General features: G+C 41.9%; 1 protein-coding gene across 11 annotated transcripts in view; it reads right to left on the bottom strand.

Annotated features, from left to right (window-relative positions):
- The window catches only part of snap91a (synaptosome associated protein 91a), a 49954-nt gene extending 29736 nt beyond the window's left edge, over positions 1–20218 (bottom strand). For 10 of the 11 annotated variants that reach the window (XR_013077429.1, XM_076736215.1, XM_076736217.1 and 7 more), the window contains exon 1: positions 19280–20218. Coding sequence is in view for 10 of the 11 variants with exons in the window: in XM_076736215.1 (XP_076592330.1) it covers positions 19280–19409 (130 nt within the window). In the remaining variant the exon portion in view is untranslated. The remainder of the gene's footprint in view (positions 1–19279) is intronic. The other variant, XM_076736216.1, reaches the window with a different exon arrangement.
- Positions 20219–20739: the final 521 nt, after the last annotated feature.

Here is a 20739-nt window from a genome sequence, read left to right as displayed (position 1 = left end):
CAATCACTTGTAGCGCTGACCCTCCAGAGAGTTCTGTTCAGCTCTATGGGGGTTTTTAGCATCTGTCAGCTCAATGGTTTTCAGCTTCACTGTTCTGGCTCACTGCTCTCATCAGCCTTATTTCCAGCTGCAGCATACACCTGTTTCTGTGAAGACCCACAGTACACTGCTGGCTCAGCAGTAAAGTTAGCGACTAGCTGGTGAACACAGTGGAGCATTTACCAGCTCAAGGGGCAGATATTGGAGGAGACCAAAAAAGAGGCAAAAGGAGAATAAATATGGGTCTGCTGGATGTGTTTGTTGACATATTTACTGATAAGTGATAGTTATAGTAATATAATTCTGCTGCCACCAATTTGCAAAAACATTGACAAACACTAAACAGATTTCAAACATCCAGACTATATAATGAAAATGGCTAATTTCCATTACTAAAACCACCTTTGACTAATGTCAGCTAACTACTATAATTTATTCATATGTGTTAGCATGGAGCACTGAAGTGAACAATCCCTCTGCATAAAGTGGACAAATCACTGTGACACATAAATTCATACAGCACTTAATTTAACAGGTATAATGTATCAGAAACTCGCTAATATCCAGCCAATCTGTATGTGTTTCCTGATAGGAGAGCTGTCCTCCATGACACACCTCTGGGCAGATCTTCAGAGACAGTGTGAGGAATGCGATGAGAAGGTGTGTATGCAGAGTGTGTAAGTGATGGACGGAGAGGGAGAGGAAACATGACCCCTGTCATTTTAAAAGCCTTGATTCAGCAGAGCAGGCCAGACGCAGAGCAACTACTACTGAATCCTGTGATTCATTAATAGTGTCATATCCATGTCTGCACATTGCCAGCAGACTGGGAGGCAGCTGAGAGGTGTCTATCGAATTTTTCACCCCGGCTCAAAATGGACTAAATTCCAGTACACCTCACACCTACTACACCTCACACATGGAGCCATCTGACTCTGGCTATAATGACATGAAGAAGCTGGGGAGTTTGGGAACCAAACATTTTAACTTAACAATAAATATCAAATAAACTGAATGTTTCTAACAACTTTTGTTGCTAACTTCTTACAGTGTTGGTATATTGTATGTCTAAGGAGTAAAAAACATGAAAGAGCTCTGTAATTGACACGTCATATGTCATTAGTTTAATCTATTAAAACTGAAGTAAAAAACAACATTTTTGCAGTTTTATTGGAGGTTACGTAATGCACTGACTCTTCTTGATCAGCAGTGACTTCCTGTTTTTTTGTGGTCACCATGCAGTAACAAGCAAAGGCTCAAATATCCACAAAATCCTTAGCCTGTAAATGTTAATTGGAGAGCTGAATGTGTTTCCCTAGGAATACATCATTTGCTCCAGTTCGAGTAGAGTTTGCTCAGATCTACAGCGCCCAGCTGTTTTAGAGATTTACTTGGCTGTTTTTTGAAAATAAGAATATATATTTGTGTTGTGCTGTTTTTAAAGATTTCCATCTCCGGTAGCAACAAATGGTTGAGGCGGAGTGCCACTGACAGGGTACGGGTATGTGTGGACATCATATAGCGACTGCCAACAATTTTCATTCCAAAATGGTTAAAACAAACACTGTGAAGCTGCCTGTGGCATTTTCTGTGACTAAATGTTGGATTTTTTTCTCATTTATAATGCATGTTTCTATCTCCATGAATGAAGCAAGTCTAACGGCCCACAGTAGGTGTGGTTGGAAATGTGACTGCATGAATAATCGTGCAAAAAAAGCATTCAAGGTCATTTTGCTTTGACAGTCATGCTACAAGTCTGCTAGCTTTTGTGCTTCCTCTATCATGCTTCCATCATGTGGTAATGATTGCTGTGCATGTCCTCTTCAGCAGTAAGGCAGCAGATACACACACACACACACACACACACACACACACACACACACACACCCATAAACACACATACGCATGCAAACACATACACAGAGAAGGATAAGCCCTACAGGGCTGATGAGTCAGCAGCCTGCATCATCTCTTGGTCTCTGTCTCTATCTCAGTCTGTTGGTCTGTCTGTCTCACTGTTTGTCTGTCTCTCTATTTCCCACTGTGAGGGCTTTTGAAACAAACTGCATCGCCGCAATGATCTAATCTACATAGATAGTTACTTCAAATTTACTGTAAATCATGTCCTAATAGGAGGACGGTAAGAAAATGAATGTGCAAGAGATGATGGTTGTAATTTAAGGGAATTTCTTTTTTTTTTTTTCAAATCATTTGTTGCCAGGTGGTCGCTGCCTCTGCAATGCACTTGACAACCAAACAGCGGTTCCACACTCAGACATGTCTTCGCTTTGTCTGTTCAGCTGTGGCCATTGCTGCTCACAATAAACACTGCATATTGGAAGACGTTATGAATCATATGGATAAAACACACTATTCAGTGAATCACTGATGTTTCTAACTGTAAACTGACGTTAGCTGATTTGAAAATGTGCTGAACACACTGCAGGGAATATTTAAGCATGCAGTAGAATAGAACACTAATCCGGAAGAAACAGAGATGGAGAAACAGGCAGAGTCTCTGCTCTGATTGAGATGCTGAACAACAATTCAGCAGGAACTCCTGACTCACCGCCCCCCCCACCTTCCCTCTCAATTATTCATGTGTGAGTGTGAGTAAGAAAGAGAGAGTGCAAGGCAGCTCGATATGTGGCCCCTGTCAAGTGCTAGCACACACAGATAGTCACACTGACTAACAATTACTTGCATGCCATCCATATTCCACATCCTTTATGTTGCAACAAACAGCAAATGGAACCACAAGCAGTTTTATTACCTCCCTGCTTGACTAATAACTATGAACACAAATATCAAAATGAACATTCTTAGGAGCAAAAGAAGTGCATAGTGACAAATTTTGCATCTACAGCTTGTTGCATTTGGTCAAGTGACCAAAAAATCTACTGGTGTTGCTTTAAGGTGAGCAACCACTTCATCATCCAATATTAAGAAAAACTGAATTCTACAGTTTATACCTCTAATGTATGAATGCCACAAACTAAGCTGCCACATACTTTGATGTTATATAATATTAGCATTTGACCTGCTACATGTTTTATTTTTTATTTTTTGATATGATGATGTCCTGCTATCCAGTAAAATTTGCTTAAACACATGATGCTGAAAGCCCCCACATACATCACTTATTAGCTAAGTTGACCATCAGGCTGACCTCCCCAAACGGGCTGTAGACTCTTCTTTCATTTGAGTGAGTCTTAGTTTGCACCTTGACAATGCCACAGTGTCTGTAATGTTAATAGAGCGTGAAATTAAATTAAAATGAATTTAAATGATGAGAGCACAGGGATCAGAACAAGAAAAGAGTCCATCTACTGGGCAAGGCCGGAAAGAGCCACATGAAGCTTAACTATGATGAAATCCTGATGGGAATGTAGAGTCAGCCAGAGCTGCCATGGAGAAGTGGTGCTATTGAACCACTGAGAGTAATTGCAGAGTGAGTCTTTGCAGCTGTACGAGCAGTTATCTGTCACCTGGTGATTACTGCAATATCTACACTTACATCTGCAGAATCAGAGGTGTTCAACATCATAGTGCAGACACAGTGCTGTGTGCAGTATCAGACATGCACGGAGCATGCAGACGTAGTGTAACTGCTGGCTTAGGGGCTGCACATTACTGTCATCACATGAGAAGTTTTGCATTTCATTATCTTGAAAAGTTGAGATAGACACGATTACTGTAAATGAAGAAACACAGTCAAGATTAACAGCGTCGACTGGCCTCATTGTGTCTCATAGATACATAGGTGGCACTGGTGACGTACATCATTATAAAACAGATTCTGGTCCAAAAATGTTGCAGCAGCCAAACATGAGGCTAGCAGTCTCTTGTACTGTGGTCCTCGTATGAAATTTCAGTCCGTCAGTGACAGCATCCAGATCATGTCCTCCATTTAAAGCCTGGGGATTTTTAGCCGTTACACAAGGTTATTCATGACATGAGGATTACAAGAGCCTCTGCACTGTTCTACACACTTTTATATTATTATACACGTGCATATATGCACACTCACATGTGTACACACACAACCATCCCTGCTATAATTTTACAACCACAGCACCTGAGCCATCACTGTGCAGTGTAGCAAGCAAAGAGAGGAGAACCAGTGATCTGACATAGTCACATCCTCTACAGTGTGTTTGTGGCTGTAAAATGAGAAGGAGCAAAGACCAGAGAAAACAACACCTGCCCTGTAAGCACCTATAAAGACATGCAAATGCAGAGTGCACATCTACACTGACACTACACACATCAAACACTGACATCCAGTGTTTCAGAATGCAACCACATATCAATCAACATTCTGCCTGACAGAAACAAAATGTATGCACAATATGCAGCCTCATCTGTTATGTATGAAATATCCAGCACAGTTTTGACAAAGTGAAACTGCACACTGATACAAGCAGACCCTGGGGAGGATCGTGCCTTAAAAATGAATTCACCCTTGAAAGAAATTTCTGTGTACAAACATAGCACTCCAGTGTGGAAGAATAAGCTACAACAAGCTCTTATTCATCCACAGCAGAATGCTGCAGTTGTCTAAAAACTACAAAAAAACAAACAAAAAAAAAACATGAAAGATTTCCCTTCAAGTGGTTTATTCATTCATAACCATAAGCATGAATAGTGGGTTTATGGTGAAACAGCTCTACTTCTTGATCTCTGGAGAGGAGCTCTATGAGGGCAGACGTCACTCAACATGCTCGGGTATGGTTTGTTGTTTATAGTGCTTTTGTTGCTGCTAGGATTTGAGGAATTAAATACACGAGAAGTTACGTTTAAGTTAAAGAAGTTACATGTTTCCCACTGCAACAGTATTGCACTTTTTAATTGTCCTTATATTAGGTTTGTGGAGGCGGCAGCATGAGCAGCATCAGACTGTAGCTACACAGACAGTAGGTCTTAGTGAGATAGATTCCTCCTTGGTTTTTTGATGCTTTCCTGGGATAATGCGATAAAATAATCAGCGTTTTAACATGACCTCAGACTTCCCCTTGCCTATGCAATGTGTGTAAATACACAGCAGCTAGCTAGCTAGCCACAACATAGACAGTAGATGCGTTATTTGTAAACAAGACCTTTCTAGACAATAGTGAGCTACTTAGCCAGGCATGTTGTCAATGCTTTTGGAAAGGCTAGGAAAAATATTTTTATTTTGCTTTTCATGTAGCTTAATTGTCCTGCAAGTGCAAAGTCCAAGAAGCCTGCATCCATGTGGTTCTTACACAGCACAGGTTTTGGCATGGCACCATTTCCCACTGTGTTAATGAGATGGTAGTGGTCAGGAACAATGTCTGCTGTCAGGGAGTGAGACTGACACCCAGATGTTGACCGGCAGCACAGTGATGTTTTGTTTTGTTTTTTGTTTTTTTTTGACTTCCTAGATTATTTGATTACTCACTCATGTGAACACGACACACCCATGGGAATATCTCAGCTCAAGATGTCTTCATCTGTCAGTAGATTCTCTGGAGTTTATACCAATAATGCCGTCAGATCTTGCATGCTGACGGCTTGGTTGAACATCTCTGAGTCAAGGTTGATCAGATTTGTATTGGCCCAGATTTGGCTTGGATGTTAACGAGTTACAGCTGTAATTTGCTCTTGAATAGGTTGAGTTCAATAGAGGGGGAAATGATCCACTGTATACTGCTGCTATTCTGAGAAACATATGGACAAATTAAGTGCTAAAAATGTGTTTAAAAAAAAAAAAAAAAAAAAAAAAAAGCACCATTCAGTAGGGAATGTTTGATTTTAATCTGTATCAACCTCTCACCCTCCCTTCCTGTGCTTCTTCAGCCCTGGACAGACCTACACAGTTACAGATTTCTCTCTGTAAGAGAACAAAGCCCAGTAATAAATAAATAAAAAAAAAGATTTGCTGCATTATTTGGTTCAGCATACATTGTTTAAGATCTGTATGCTGTCTCACTTTCCTCCCTTAGAGCAGAAATCCACAGGCCACAAGCTAGGGATTTTCTGTTCGGACTGTGAAGACACAAAGCCTCATGGGAGATGAACTGCTAACAAGGAACGAAGGGAACTAGGGAGGACAAAACAAATGACAGAATAGATGTTAGACTGGTGTCGCTGAGGAAGAATATGGCTGGAAGTTGGGTTTTTTGTCTGAGAGCATCGGATATTAGCAGCCACTGGAGCTGTGGGCAAGAAGGACAATTAGAGTAATTAGAGAAAGACTGATCAGTCAACACAGCTGATCTGTTCTGAAAAGATTTAGAGATTGAAAGATTGCATTTGCTGAATGATGAGTGAGGAAGCATGAGGTTCATTTGCAGACCAATGAGCAGAAGCCTATTTGCTACTCATCCACTGAATGATAGAACATGACAGTAAATCAAGCTGGAAAAGGTTCATCATGAGAGCATTTAGATTCAAACAGCCAATATCTGGCAGCTGTGGCTCGTTTCAACAGACCAACACAGAGCAAGCTAACACCTTGGCCACCTGATGATCGCACAGGCCATGTTTGTCAATCGCTTAGCCTACTGTTCACCACAGAGCACGCATTCAGACATGCTGCCTGTCACCATACAGCTAACACACAGCTGTTAGCTGATCAAGCTAATGGCATTAGTAAATAACCGCCAAGCCATGTAGTACAAATACAAACCCCATTGGAACACCACACCAAGCACCCTGAATATGCAGGCTCATTTACTAGAAATCATGTTGTCACAGTCAATCATTTCGCTGCCTTGACACTGTGTTTGAGAGAGCTGAATGTGATACAGTTGCAGGTATTCATTAGTTTCCATTCATTTCTGTATGAGATAATGTAACACTAACAGCAACAAATACCAGTTAAATGAAACTGCGACTCATGAATTCATGCTTCAAGCAGGCATTCAAAAAAGGTTGGCACAAATGTAGAATAGCTTATATTATTTGTAGGTAAAGAGCTAAAACTTGCAAACACACTGGTATGTGTTTCACATCTTGTACAAACTGAATGAATGTGGGATTTTCTACCCATGAGCTGCATCACGGCAAACACACCACAACTCCACCAACAGCTGAGTGAAATGTCACTGAAAGCCAAAGCATCAATGTGAAGACAGCGTTGCTATCTGTGTCCACCAGCAGCAGCGTCGGCATTGTGTGGGGTGCCAGCTTTTTCCTCAGATGTCACTTCCAGCCTCCACTGTGTCTGGATCCCAATGGCTTCCTCTTTGTTTGGCTGCCACACCACATTGGTGCTATGCTACGCTAGGACAGAGTGCATTCTGGGTATTTTTTTTCCCACTGTATGTTGCTTGAGGGTGAGAGGAGCTATAAATATCACTGTGCTTTCATGGTGCGTTCATGTGTAGCTCAACAAGGCATCACTCATGCAGCATGGCTCTGCACTATTACGTAGATGAATCCACCAATCCCCACGTTTTACCTCTTCAACAATACTGATCTCGATGAAATATAAATATACCTTGTTGCAGCGTAGAAAAAAACACAAATCGGCACAGGGGATTTATGAAATGCATTTGCAAATATTTATATGAATTCATTTAATCTTCTTGAATCTTTCAACACTGTTAAGGCTTGTATGACTCACGTACATCTGGCTTTGGATGACCCCTATCAGTTTGCTGCTGTGGGAGTTTGCACCTGTGAAGATGATTTCAAAGGGATTTTACTGCATCCTTGATGGCACTGCAAATATGAGAGCCTGTTGCCTAGGAAACCACCTTGGCAGGTCCCCTTTGGTGCTTATTGGTACATTTGTAAAAATCCATCGAAAATCAAAATGTGAGGAGGATGTTGCGTGTCGTGTAGTCTTGCGTAAATGCTTACGTGTGTCCTGCAGTGCGTGCTTCAGTTGTACTCACACACAGTAGCTTGGATATCTCTTACACTTATTGATGTTAAAGGACGCTATTTGAAATAGGAGTCCTGTCAGTTGTGTGCTGGGTGGGACAGACGCTGCAGGGCATCCTAGTGTGGTATTAAGTGACAGTTATGTGACACTGTGTGGGTCAATAAAGCACATGAGTCCAAAATGTGAGAGTGGAAGATCTCAATCAATATCAGCTCAGTGGGTCACCTTAAAGGGACACCTTTACAGGATAAGCCCCGTCTGTTGCACTCAGCTCCATGCTCAATGTCCTACTGACGATACAATCTTTAAAAGGTTTGACTCAAAATAAGCTACAGTGCCCACATTCATTAAAAAAACAAGTGACCCATGTGCCATAGCGTGGCTCATTTAAGTGTTTTTAGCCATGCTAGCATGGATATAGCTGGATATATCATATGAATATGATATTGAATTATTTTTATAGTCATGCCCCCTATTTTCTGATCTTTGACTTTTTATCTAGTTTTTGTTTTATAACAAAATACCTGCTAGGCTAAAGAAATTCCCATTAGCCTCAGCTGTACGTTGGCGTTTTTGCATAATAACACAATAAACTGAGATGGTGATCATGGTAAACATAATCTTCAAAATATCTGCATCTTAGCATTGTCTTTGTGAGCATGTTAGCATACTAATATTAGCATTTAGCTGCAAGCAGCACTGTACCTAATACAGCCTCATAGAGCGGCTATAGCAAGCTGCTAGCACTCTAGTCAATAGTTTTTTGGAACAATAGAGCTCTACGCCACAGAGAAAGAAGCTATTTCAGGCTTTTGCTACATGGACACTACATGCTACCTGTTCCTCAAACACACAAAAATGTTTGTCCTCACTGGAGGGTGCATCATCTCCACACGCATGCACCAATGTCAATCATAGATGGTTGTATCATCATATAGATACCTGATTATCAACAAAATCCATAGTGGGCTATATGGACCGGTCTGGTCACAGAAATAGCCTGTGTTGTTGTGAGTGAGCCATGCTAATAGAGTTTATGGGGTAATGTTAGCAGGAATGTTGCAATGTTTGTTGTATTGGGGAAACTTAACACTCTAGCAAGTGACCCAGCTAACATTACCCAAGACAGTGTACTGGTCAACACATCCAGTCTCATCCTTTTGTAACGTTAAAAATAAAACAACACAGTTTGAGAATAAGAACAGTTTACAAGCTAAGCAGCCAAGTGAAGTGAAAACATAAGCCAATCTTGTTTTCCTTATCACACTTGCAAATACTCAGAGCTAACTAGCTTGTGACTCGAGCACAAAGATTTGTTTGGAGTCTCATACAGACCTCCAATATCATTTTAAATAAGTTGTTGAATAATCCATAAATAGTAACATCGTATCACTGCTTGTATGGCGCTTATATGACAGATTCATCTGACTGTGTTACTAAGGTTGGAATTAGTCCTTCTCAGAGAGGCTGCCGCATAGCTTTCAAAACTATTCCAAACTTTCAGGATCCCTTATACCTAGTGATTCAGTCAGTGGGGGAAATTTTTCTTGTGACACTTTATTGCAAAGTCGGTTCCTGAGGCACACAGACTAATAGAACAGCAGGAAACCCAAGCCTCCCTGCATTATTGATATGCAGCCTGGGTATAACCATGGGCCTTTAATGTTTGAGCTGCTGGAAAGACTGTTGCTGCTTAAATGCATACAAAGGAATGTTTACCTGCACTTCACTCTGGGTAAACAAATCTCTGCGTGTACATTCTGTCCATTTAGGTGTAAAACATCCCCCCACAGATGCAACTGTACAGTGATATTTTGTTTTCATCCTCATACTAACAGGCTCAAGGGCACTGCGACCTCTAAAGAACATTAGAAAAAGGACTGAGAGGCATGGGAAGAGGTGGGAAGTATTGAGAAAGGAGAAGCACATCAGTTTGAATAGGCTGCTCAGATTTAGAGTGGATAATGCAGCTGTATGGGTGATCCTGGCCCCAGCTCATTAATCTGGACACACACTGTTGTTAGGACGGTCCACCTCCCACACAGTGTTTGACATAAGAGAGGCATTCTGGGGCTTGCAAGGATACCCGCTGTGAGATCAACACTACAGTACATGCTGGGCCCTCTCACCGACCTCCGTTCACATTCCTCTATTCACTGCAACTTGCCATTAGGCGAGCACTGCACAGAATCACTATAGAGAAGCAAAGAGGAGTGGGAGCAGTGGTGAGACATGGAGTGGGAGAGGCAGAAGAAGGGGAATATATGAGGACCGAATAAAGATGCTTTTGAATGCTTCTCCTCAAATCCTTTATACTGACTCATACTTAAAATGTACCTCATCCATTATGTCTTTTTTCCACAGCAGTCGATAGCTGGCAGGTTGGTAAGATTTTGTGATTATATTTTTTGGGATACAGTGATAGCTCAGTACTACAGCAGACACCCATTGCTTCTCACTGATGTTGTCATTCAGACTTTTAACTCTACATTTACTGAAATAAGGTGTTATAACTCAAACTCTAGAGAGACTGGATTTTATGTTACATGTTACATTTACATACAATATGTCCCACTGTTGTCGGCTAAAAGCCGAGAATCTAATTGTACCACACAGGACTGTAACTGAAGCAGCATGAAAAAATAACTAGCAGCAGTTTCAATGAAGACATCCACACTGACAGCATTGAGTCATCGAGTGAAGGTGCTTAAAAAAATGTTACTTTGCGTCAGTTTCACTGACATTTTTCACGCATGCCACCCCTTTGCTGCTATTGTGTAAAGTGGATTTTCACTTCGATGTTTTGTTCATGGTAGGAGTGAAGACAAGCTTTCTCAATCCTGCTGAAGCTTTTCTGCCACAGTATTTCCAGACTGACCGTCCATGGACACAACAACCTGCTACTACCTACTGTTGCAAAGAGACACTGAATCCTTTGTACACATCTGGCCGGTTAACACCTGAAGCAAAAAACATAAACAAAGTCTCAAAGCAAATTAATGACAAAAGAGATGGTAAGAACCTGAATATTTCTAGATTGCTAAAACAGGTGTTTCTTTGATAGTTGATATCCCCAGTGGCAGCAGCTACTGCAACTATGCATAAGCCAGGTGTTTACAAGGGTAAGCAGTGTTTTTGTTTCCAGAAATAAGGGAATATTTTGACCTTGCAGGAAATATGCTTATGCAATTTCTTGCCGAGAGTTTGATACCACTCTCACAGTATGAAGCTACAACCTGCAGCCAATTAGCTTAGCCTGATATACAGACTGGAAGCAGGGGAAACAGCTATCTTGGATGTGCCCAAAAGTAATAAATAAATAAATAAATAAATAAATAATTCTATACCTGTAAAGCTCACTGACAAACACATTGTATCTTGTTTATTTAATGCAAAAAAACAAGTGTAAAACCAAAAAGTTGTGGTTTTACATAGGCTAGCTTCCCTGTTTTAGTCTTTATGCTATGCTAAGCTGATCACCTGCTGGCTGTAGTGGACAATTATGAGAGTGAGAGAGAGAAGCTATCTTCTCAACTAACTCTCAGCAAGTAAGTGTTTTTCCCAGAATGTCATTTTTTTTCACGCTTGAAATGATAACAGACTGGATGCGTGTGGCTCTGTAAAGTTTGTTGTTGCTGGTAAAATATATTTTTAGGCTAGCAGTTTCCCCTCATTTGATGCTAAGTTATGCTTATCGCCTGCTCTCAACAAGAAAACTAAGAAGTCCAAAGTGTCAAACTATTCCTTCAAACACCATATAACTACATGTGGTGGGGAATGTGGTGCAGAGCTATATTGTCACATACATCCAGCTTAAACTGGATCGACTTTACCAATTTAAATGTACTTGAAGTGCTACCTGTGCAGGTGTATGCAGTGTGCATGAAAACAAAGCTATCAGATAGAGAGATGAACACTTAACATTTACACTGCCACAGATGAGACCTTGGAGACAGTCACAAGAGGCACCACCCCTTACCCTTTCCTCCCCTCCCCCATTTCAGAGACAGTCTGCCTCTCAAATGTGTTGAGACATTGATGGTGACTTGTGTTGTGGTAACAGCACCTTAGCAGCCAAAGGGAACTCAGCAAGCTGTTAATGTTTCTCACCGCTCAGCCCCCCCACAAACACACACACACACACAGCAGGTCATATATCCTAAATTTGCTCTGAGCAGAGCATATCGCATCACTGTGTTCAAAACCTGTTAATTGGAGTGACTAGATTTAGAGCAGCAGTAGAGCTGCTGATAATAATTGCAGACAGAATCTCAGCCGTGATGCCTAATCAGAATCAAGGTCATTATGATCAACATTGTCTGAGTTTAAACATCGTGAGGATGTAAAGAAGAGAGAGCAGCGACAGTAAGAGAGGGAAAATCGTGGCATACATTTTCAGAAACATCACCTTCAAGCAGTAAACCTGTCCTACCACACTTAACAGCGGGAGCATTGAGAGGTTAGGCCAACATGAGAAGCAGTAGATAAAGATGGAGGCTATTAGGAGCAGCAGGAATGGTGGGGCCAGTCTTTAGAAACAGAGCCATCTTCATTTGGCAAACCCTGTGACATTAGTTCTCTAGCTGTCTCCCTCTGGGCTGCAGATACCCTGCATGTCCTCTGATCCATGCTCTGGGCCTTTGGATTCACACTGACAAGCATCTCAGTTCTTATCCTGACCAATCAGTAAAATGCTGCCTTCAAGTATTCTATGTAAATTCCTGCCTGTCGCGCATTCCCTTGTTTCATGGTGGAAGTAATACCAAAATGGGCCTTGGATGAAAATAATCATTTGGCAGCTGCTGTTATAGGTTAGAAACTGTCCTGTAGCAGCAGCAGAAGGATGAAGTGGAGAAAGTGTGTACCAGGGATGTAACTGACAATTTAATTCAGGCATTTGCCAGCTGTTGTGTAATCAACCTATAGCCCAATCAATCCAAATAGACAGATCCAGTACCCTCAACACAGCCCTGATGGAGAGTATAGAATGTTAAGTAGGCTAGTATAAAATATATAGAGGCATTACTAAATCATAGTCAGTGAACATGGCTTGTGTGCGCCATTCCTCACTACATCTTGAACTCCTGGGCAGTGCCTGCTATTGTGCCAGATGGTCACATCACTGCACCAATTCAAAAGCTTAGTTAGATAAAAGAAAGTATTTTTCTGAATAACCCAGGTTTAAATGTGGCCGATGTAATTCAAATATTAATGCATCTTTCCAAAATTACCTGTTCCAGCATAATGTGTCACTACCAAGATTAAAGTCGGTTGCAAGTACTGCTGAAATTAAGATATATTTTCATATGTATGTCTTTGCCACCTGTGGATGATATGAGTTGCAGATAGCAATATCTTCAGACCATTGCTAAGAAGACTGGTAGTCTGCACCAGCTGGAATCTGCTCTATTAAAGGTGCCCTGTGTGAGTTTTCTTGTAAACAAATAAAAGTAATGTTCACATTGAGTGCTTCTTGCCGAAATGCATAGTGTGTATCTTTTTCGGTGTAACAAACATATTGGATGCATTTCCAAAGCATTGTAAAATACTCTAAATCCCGCATTGTTTAAATCTATGTTTGCTAGCTATCAGTCTTCTTCTTCACTACCTTTTTTGACGCATTGCGGCCACCAACTGTCCATCAGTGGAACAGCGTGAAAGCAGTGGAATGCCTAATGCACTGCCAGCATGAACCATCCAAACAAAACATGGACCCACTCGCACAAACACTGCTTCATAATGCTACTAAAACCCCTCGAATTTACAGCACGAATGCTTTTACTTTATGGCACAAAACAGGATGAGGGTATGCTGTTACCGCATGCACTGCGCTTTCAGACTGCCAGTCTTCTTAGCAATGGCCTTCTTTGTTCACAGTAATTATCCTAATGCCTTAAAAACTTCAGCCCATTCAAGCAGTTGACTCACAGCTGCACCTCCTCCTCTGCACCACCCTGCTCCTCTCCAAAAAAGACCCTTAATTGAATCCTCAATCAAGTCCTTTTTTCTGGGATGTTGCCAACAGCATGTGGCTTCCAGGCAACTGTGTGTGTATGTGAAGTTGAGTATGCCTGCAAACACAAAAATACAGGCACACACATGAAGCCAGTGCAGCTCGAAGACATCAAGAGCCCTCTGCAAGACACACACTGACCATGTGGGGTGTCGGCAATCTGTGCTGCTGTCTGAGCTCTAATCTTTTAAGGGTTTGGAGGACTTCTCAATGTGTATCGCAGTCATCTGTCAAACTGTTAAAATAAATGGCAAATGTTTTGTGCCAAACCTCTAACAACACGTATCTACCATTGGGCTATTACTGGGATTATTTTCATTTCAGCCTTGACTTTTCTGAACAGTCAGCAGTTTGTCGTCTGAACCATTTGGTCACAGTCCAGTCGAACGTTAAGGACACAATCCTCTGACTGCTTTACAGTTTATTTTATGGCATAAAATAAACTGACCTGACTCAGATTTGCCTGCAGAACTGCAAAAGAGATGAAAACCTTTAAAAAACCCATTTTAAAAAAACATGTCTTTTTATACCTGCTCCCAGACTCTACTAACTATTTCTGGTGTCTTTCATCCTTGAAGAAGCTGAAGGGACTAATTCAGTCTAAAAACTCTCTGCTTATGATTTTCTCAGTTTTTCCTCTGTCTGAGGCTTTGGGGTCACAGCATGAGGGGCTTACTGCTCTGCTGCTCTCTGGATGTCCCTTGAACTGGATCAACAGACCAATACACATTTGGCTGTCAGTGGAACAATCCATAAGAGATTATTTTTAGACCATGCACACACATCTTTCCACACTTGTTGGATTTAGGACTAAGATAATACAACAAACGAAACCATTAACTGTGTAGTGTTTGGAAATGTTGCAGTTCGTGCTGAGCAAAGGTAAATGCATGATGTGTACATGACATTTTTGATAAGGCTGATGAGACTGACCAGCTACAGTATTTAATGGATGTCTCAACAGATCGGTGGAGCTCACTTGGAGAGTGAGAAAAAAACAAGATAAGAGCTATCTTCATCATCTGAATTTCATGAGTTCCTGTCACATTTCAGCCTGAATGTAAAGAGCAGCTCTCTTCAGATTTCAGACAGGAATGAAGAAAATACAGAATAAAATGAGAATTTAACATATAAGAGTGCAATCAATAATATCTTTCCAGCATCTTGACTTAATTAAAATATGTAAATGACTTTAATAGTACTCAGAATGTCCACGAGCCAAAGATACTAAATTCACGTGTGGTTGATACATGAGCAAACAGCAGAAATTACCCGTAGTTGTGACAGACCACATCAGCGTGATGGGAAGATCTTTGATGTGGAATAGAAGGCTAATTATGAAGATGACTGATTATGTCAGTAGATTGGTTATGCAAAATATGATTTGTAATGAAGTTGTATCAATATGCATACTGTATAACACAAGAAATTTCAGACCACACCTATGTGGTGATCATGGCTGTAATGAATAATGCACTTAATAGTGTAGTGTGGCGTGAGAGTCTTTTTTGTTGCAGTGGAAATAGTGGATGCAAAGGTCCTCTATGTGAAACAGGATCATACAGAGCATCCTGACAACATTCTGTGGCAACAGGTTTCACTGATGATGCAGATGAATACTTCTGCAAAGGGTCACAGAAAAAAAAACTGGACCTTTTTCAGTTGACCCAAACAGCACATTGAGCAAATGCCAGCAGTGGATGAAAGTGGATATAATGTCATACAATATCCCTGAGGCAGCTCCCCCAATGTGACATTAAGTTACCTCTCAAACAGTAACAACTCATGGACCTTGTCTGCTACCGTTGACCAGTTAGCCAAACCTCCAGTTTCAATATCCTCAAAACTAGGTTCTCCCAGCAGATGGAGCGAGTTTGCATCCTTTGCATCCTTAAAGACAAGAGTCAAGGAATGAAATACTCTATCACCTCCACAAATCCAAACAAAAAAACACTGCACCAAAGCTTTCTAATAACTTGGTAGGCACGATGCAATTAATCCCATTGACAACAAAACACAAAAATGATGTCCAATCTCAGCTCATCCACCTGTTGCCTTGATGTTTTACCCACCAGCCTCCTGAGAACAATTTTTAGTACCCTGATGAAAAAACTAATAGCTATTGTTAACAGCTCTCTCCAATCTTGAATTTTACCAAAGGCTTCAAAAGAAGAACAGTCTTGATGCTACTGTACTACATAACTGTTGGCCTATATCAAACCTACACTTTGTGCACTGGGTAGCATCGAGACTGCACTCATAAAGTTGCTGAATGACATTCACCTGAACAATGACTCAGGCAAAGTCTCTGTATTTGGTGGGACTGCTGTGTGTTCGAGCAGATGGCCATGACTTGCGGGGTTCCACAAGGGTCCATCTTGGGACCTCTCTTGTTTAACCTCTATATGCTACCTTTAGGCCAAATTATACAAAATACTGAAGTAGCATACCACAATTATGAGGATGACACGCAAATCTACATTTCATTTAGACCAAAAGACTGGGTGCCTGTTGGACCTTTGGGTAACTGCATCAAACAAATCAGTGACAGGATGAAGCAAAATTGTCTCGAACTGAAGACAGAAATAATTGTCTTTGGAGCACAGAAAGAGAGACAGAAGGCCTGCTCTTACCTTAGCTCCCTGTCTCTCATAATAAAGATTCAAAGCTGAAATCTTGGCGTTATCTTGGACTCAAATTTGCATTTCAGTCATCACATCAAATTGGTCACTTTGTCCTGCAAGAATCAGAGGAGTAATGTCCAAGCGAGAAAAGCTTACCTATGCCTTTATTTCACAGTAGATTGGATTACTGTAATAGTCTGTTCACAGGGCTTTCAAAAAAAAAGCTCTTCAGCAGCTCCAACTGATTCAGAACGCCACTGCCAGGGTCCTGATGAAAACTAGGAAATACGACCACATTACTCCAGTTCTAAAATCCTTACAATGGCTACCAGTCACCTAGAAAATTGACTTCAAAATCCTGCTGCTCGTCTACAAATCACTGTGTGGCTCTGGGCCCAAATACATCTGTGATATGCTTGTGCCATATGAACCTCCAAGAACCCTTAGGACAGTTTGTAGTCTATTGGTTTTATTACCCTGTGAAGCACACTGAATGACCCGGTGTATGTAACATGCTATACAAATAAAGTTGCCTTGCCTTGCCCTTCACATATTTCCTCAAACCAGGCCAAGTAAGGCGGTAGACTCAAAACCTCTGAAAGTCAGGAAATGTATCTTTTTGCTGATGGATTCAACACAGAGTGTGAAAGATGTTCGTTAGAGGATTAAAACAACGAGTAAAAGAATTTAACAATAGGATGATGCATTGTTAACACTGGCTGAGCAGTGCAATGGCTGCATGTAATTTATACAATAGTTACTGCATCAGTTAGTCGAGTTGCTACTAATGAGGAATTAAATTCTTTTCCCCTTTTTTTGTAGGTGAGCGGGAAAGCAATATGTGGAGGGAAGTGCTTCCTCTGCACTCTCCACAACAACAAAGGGATGACACAAACTCTGGCAAGTGGCCGAGCTTTCCACTTTGTTGTGCTATGATTTAACGCAGTTCTTCATTCAGTTTGTTTTTTCAGTCTGGACATGAACAGACGGGTGGATTGATTTCTCCCACTGGGTTTGAGCTTGCCAACTCAAACTTGCTGCCGTTTCTTTAGATCTTATACTGAAGGAATGTTGAAGGCATGACTCTCATCATGCGGTGCAGAAGTGCATTTCTGGAGAAACTGAGTGATTTATACAAAAATCTGCTGTTAATGTAATTACACAAAGTCTGTCAAACATGGTTATTATCTGACTATGAGGGTATCCAAATTTAGTATGTGCACACTGTGTATCTGTAAGGGTTCAATTTGCGGTTTCTTTGCCTTCATTTCTTCTTCTATGGTCACCTTCACCTCCTGTCTTCTGTCTCGTGAGTTAAAGGTGGATGCCACATTTTTGTCAAATTCATCCTACTGTTTCTCACAGTTTATTATGTATGTTTATGTTCTCTGCAATAACATAATGTTTGTCTTCACCTGCTCATACATACATTTTAGCTTTAAATTATGGTACACCAAGGTAAAGCTCCAATTTTGCCTGTTATTTATTTCACTTGCGTAGGAGCTGGAGCAGGCAGTTTCATCTCCACACACATCCTACTTCATTACTTGTCACTGTTAGGTATGATTTATTGTATATTAGCTTAAATTATGTATGGAATATTCTATTACAAGGCCCTGTTTGTGCCATTCTATTGTGAGCTGAAGTAGGCAGTTTTATATACATAGATCTTCTGCTTTATTATTTGTCCTTGTCAGAAAAAAAAACACACATTGAAACCAAAGAGATCCAGGTGTGTCAGGTGGTTCTGCTTACACTGGACTTTTAAACGTTGACGGCTGCTCGTTAGCCTCCTTTCGTCCAATCTTTACAGACTGATTACAAAAGGTCTTTGAAAGGACTTTTATTGTACAAGATGTAAATCAGTATCAAATTAAGTAGGTAGCTTGGCAGGATGTTACCGATTGTCGAGGGTCAATGTAAAGCCTGGAACATAACTGAAATGTTCAATCAGCACATAAATGCTGTCACATATGCTGCATATCTACAGTTTATGTTTGCATTAAGCCCTTTCCAAATGTTTTATGGGCCTTCTTAACATTTTATTTAAGCATGTGACATTGAATTAGCATTCTGTACCACCATCTTTTTCTTTCCTTGTTTGTACTAAGCAATGTGCCAACAAATCAACACATTGCAGCAAGTGCTGGCAGTGCCACATGCCTCTCTGCTCGACCATAGGGGACAGGAGGCCGGGCAAAGGCCTGTGTGTTTGTCAGTGGCCACACCACTTTCAACCTTTCCAGTTATGTATTCAACAGCACTGGAGCACTGTAGGGGAAACAGGCTGCAGTCAGTAGGGTTTGAGTATCTGGTCCAAGGCTTTGTGGCAACGCTGTGGTTCTACACTGATGCTCATCTGGCCAGCACAATGGGGGTGGAAGAAACCCTGCTGTGATTAGGTGAAAGGTTTGACTTGTTCAATGAAAGTTTAAATTTAAATAGCAGATGCCTCAAGGCATAGAGTGTGTGTGTGTGTGTGTGTGTGTGTGTGTGTGTGTGTGTGTGCGCGCGCGCATATACTTGTGAGCACAAAGTGTGGCTGAGGAACTCCTCCAAGCACATTAACATGCACTGAAGGAATGGATGGGGGAGGCAACCGTCAGAGCTTTGGTGCGCAGCCTAGCTGTGCATTAGGAGGATGGATGGCGGGTCGAAAGGACACATTCAGTAAGACAGACAGATAGATAGATAGACAGATAGATAGATAGATAGATAGATAGATAGATAGATAGATAGATTACTCACATTCCATGTGCTTTTTCTTTGGAGGTGTCTGTTCATGTGTGGTGGCTTTACACACAGCTCGGGACACCTCGGATCCCGTCAGGCTGTACTGCGCCGCGGCGATGCGGTCCGTCAGCGTCTGACCCGACATCTTCTCTCTGTGGAGCTGAGCCTCGACTATCAAGCGTCCAATATGGTCCTACCCCCCCACAACGAAATGAGCGAGCGGCCTCAGGAATCCCAGCTGCCCTCGAAGGCACCACAGAAACACAGCACTAGGAAATAAAAAAACAGTAGGACACTTTCTACAGAATTGCAGTTGAGTTGGATAGCAGTACTGGAATATTGGCTGTTTCCCAGTCAGTTGTTCTGGATCCGCATGCGTTTCTGGAACAATCATGAACTGACTTTCTTCCCTGAGGACCAGTAGCCTATCCGTTGAAACTGATCCAGTCTATAAGCTAATTAAGCCTGCAAAATCCTATTCCACGTTTGAAATTGGGGCTTTTTCTTTTCTTTTCGATCCTATTTCTTACTGTTCCGCGTTATTTGTCGGTCAGCCTCCCTGACAAAACCCTCCTCTCCGGATGATGCTCGTCGCTGCCTCCCCCCCCCTCCCTGTCTTCCTTCCTCCAGCCTCCTGGATAATCCTCACCACCAGCAGCAGTCCGACAGTCCCTGTGTATCAGCGGGGCGTGCAGGGGAACATCAGGCCCTGGCTGGCATCATCATCACCCCCCACCATCCGGTGCAGCGGTTTTTCCTCCTCCTCCTCCTCCTCCCCTGCTGGACGCTTCCTCTCTGCTGCGGCCCACCGTCAGCCTGCAAGCCCCGGCGATGCGCGCTTCTACCCGGGTCGTAGGATGGCGGTGTACTCAGCGGATTTACGTTCTCTTGTTTATTTAATTTATTGCGATTCCTCACCACGCCCCGCCCCCTCCCCCGAGTCATGTGACGCACAATTACCAACCCTGCCGCTGTCCCTTTCATCGCGAGAGGTGGGAGGGGACGAGAGGCAGGATGGAGGTAATAGATGGGTAAGGACATGAAGGGTTAATAAAGCTACTCCACAGCCAAGCTTGATTCCTGTCACGCTGCTTCCATACTATGAAGGTCATATGAAGCGTGCTGCCTCGTGTAACCATGTGCTTTGATGGACAAAGAGCCAGCGCAGCCAGGCAGGTCGTGACAGAGACTGTCTTTGTCTCTGTCCATGGTGCTGATGTGCTCTTCTTTGGAGTCACTCACTGGTTTGCTGGTAGTGGGGATACACAGCCCACTTGCTCAAGTAGAAGTGTCAGTGCCACAGTGTAAAAATCCTCCATTACAAGTAAAGGTACAGCAGCATTATCAACAAGATGTATCAGATGTACAATTCTGCAGAAAAATGTTCCCTGTGACTGACATATTGTTGGCAGTTTATTTTGGTGCACACAGCTCACACTAATGAGCAAAGCTTAGGCAAATACAACAGTCCTGCA

The sequence above is a fragment of the Chaetodon auriga genome, chromosome 8, assembly GCF_051107435.1.
Source record: "Chaetodon auriga isolate fChaAug3 chromosome 8, fChaAug3.hap1, whole genome shotgun sequence".
Classification (NCBI taxonomy): Eukaryota; Metazoa; Chordata; class Actinopteri; order Chaetodontiformes; family Chaetodontidae; genus Chaetodon; species Chaetodon auriga.
This window is presented reverse-complemented; position numbering and strand designations above follow the sequence as displayed.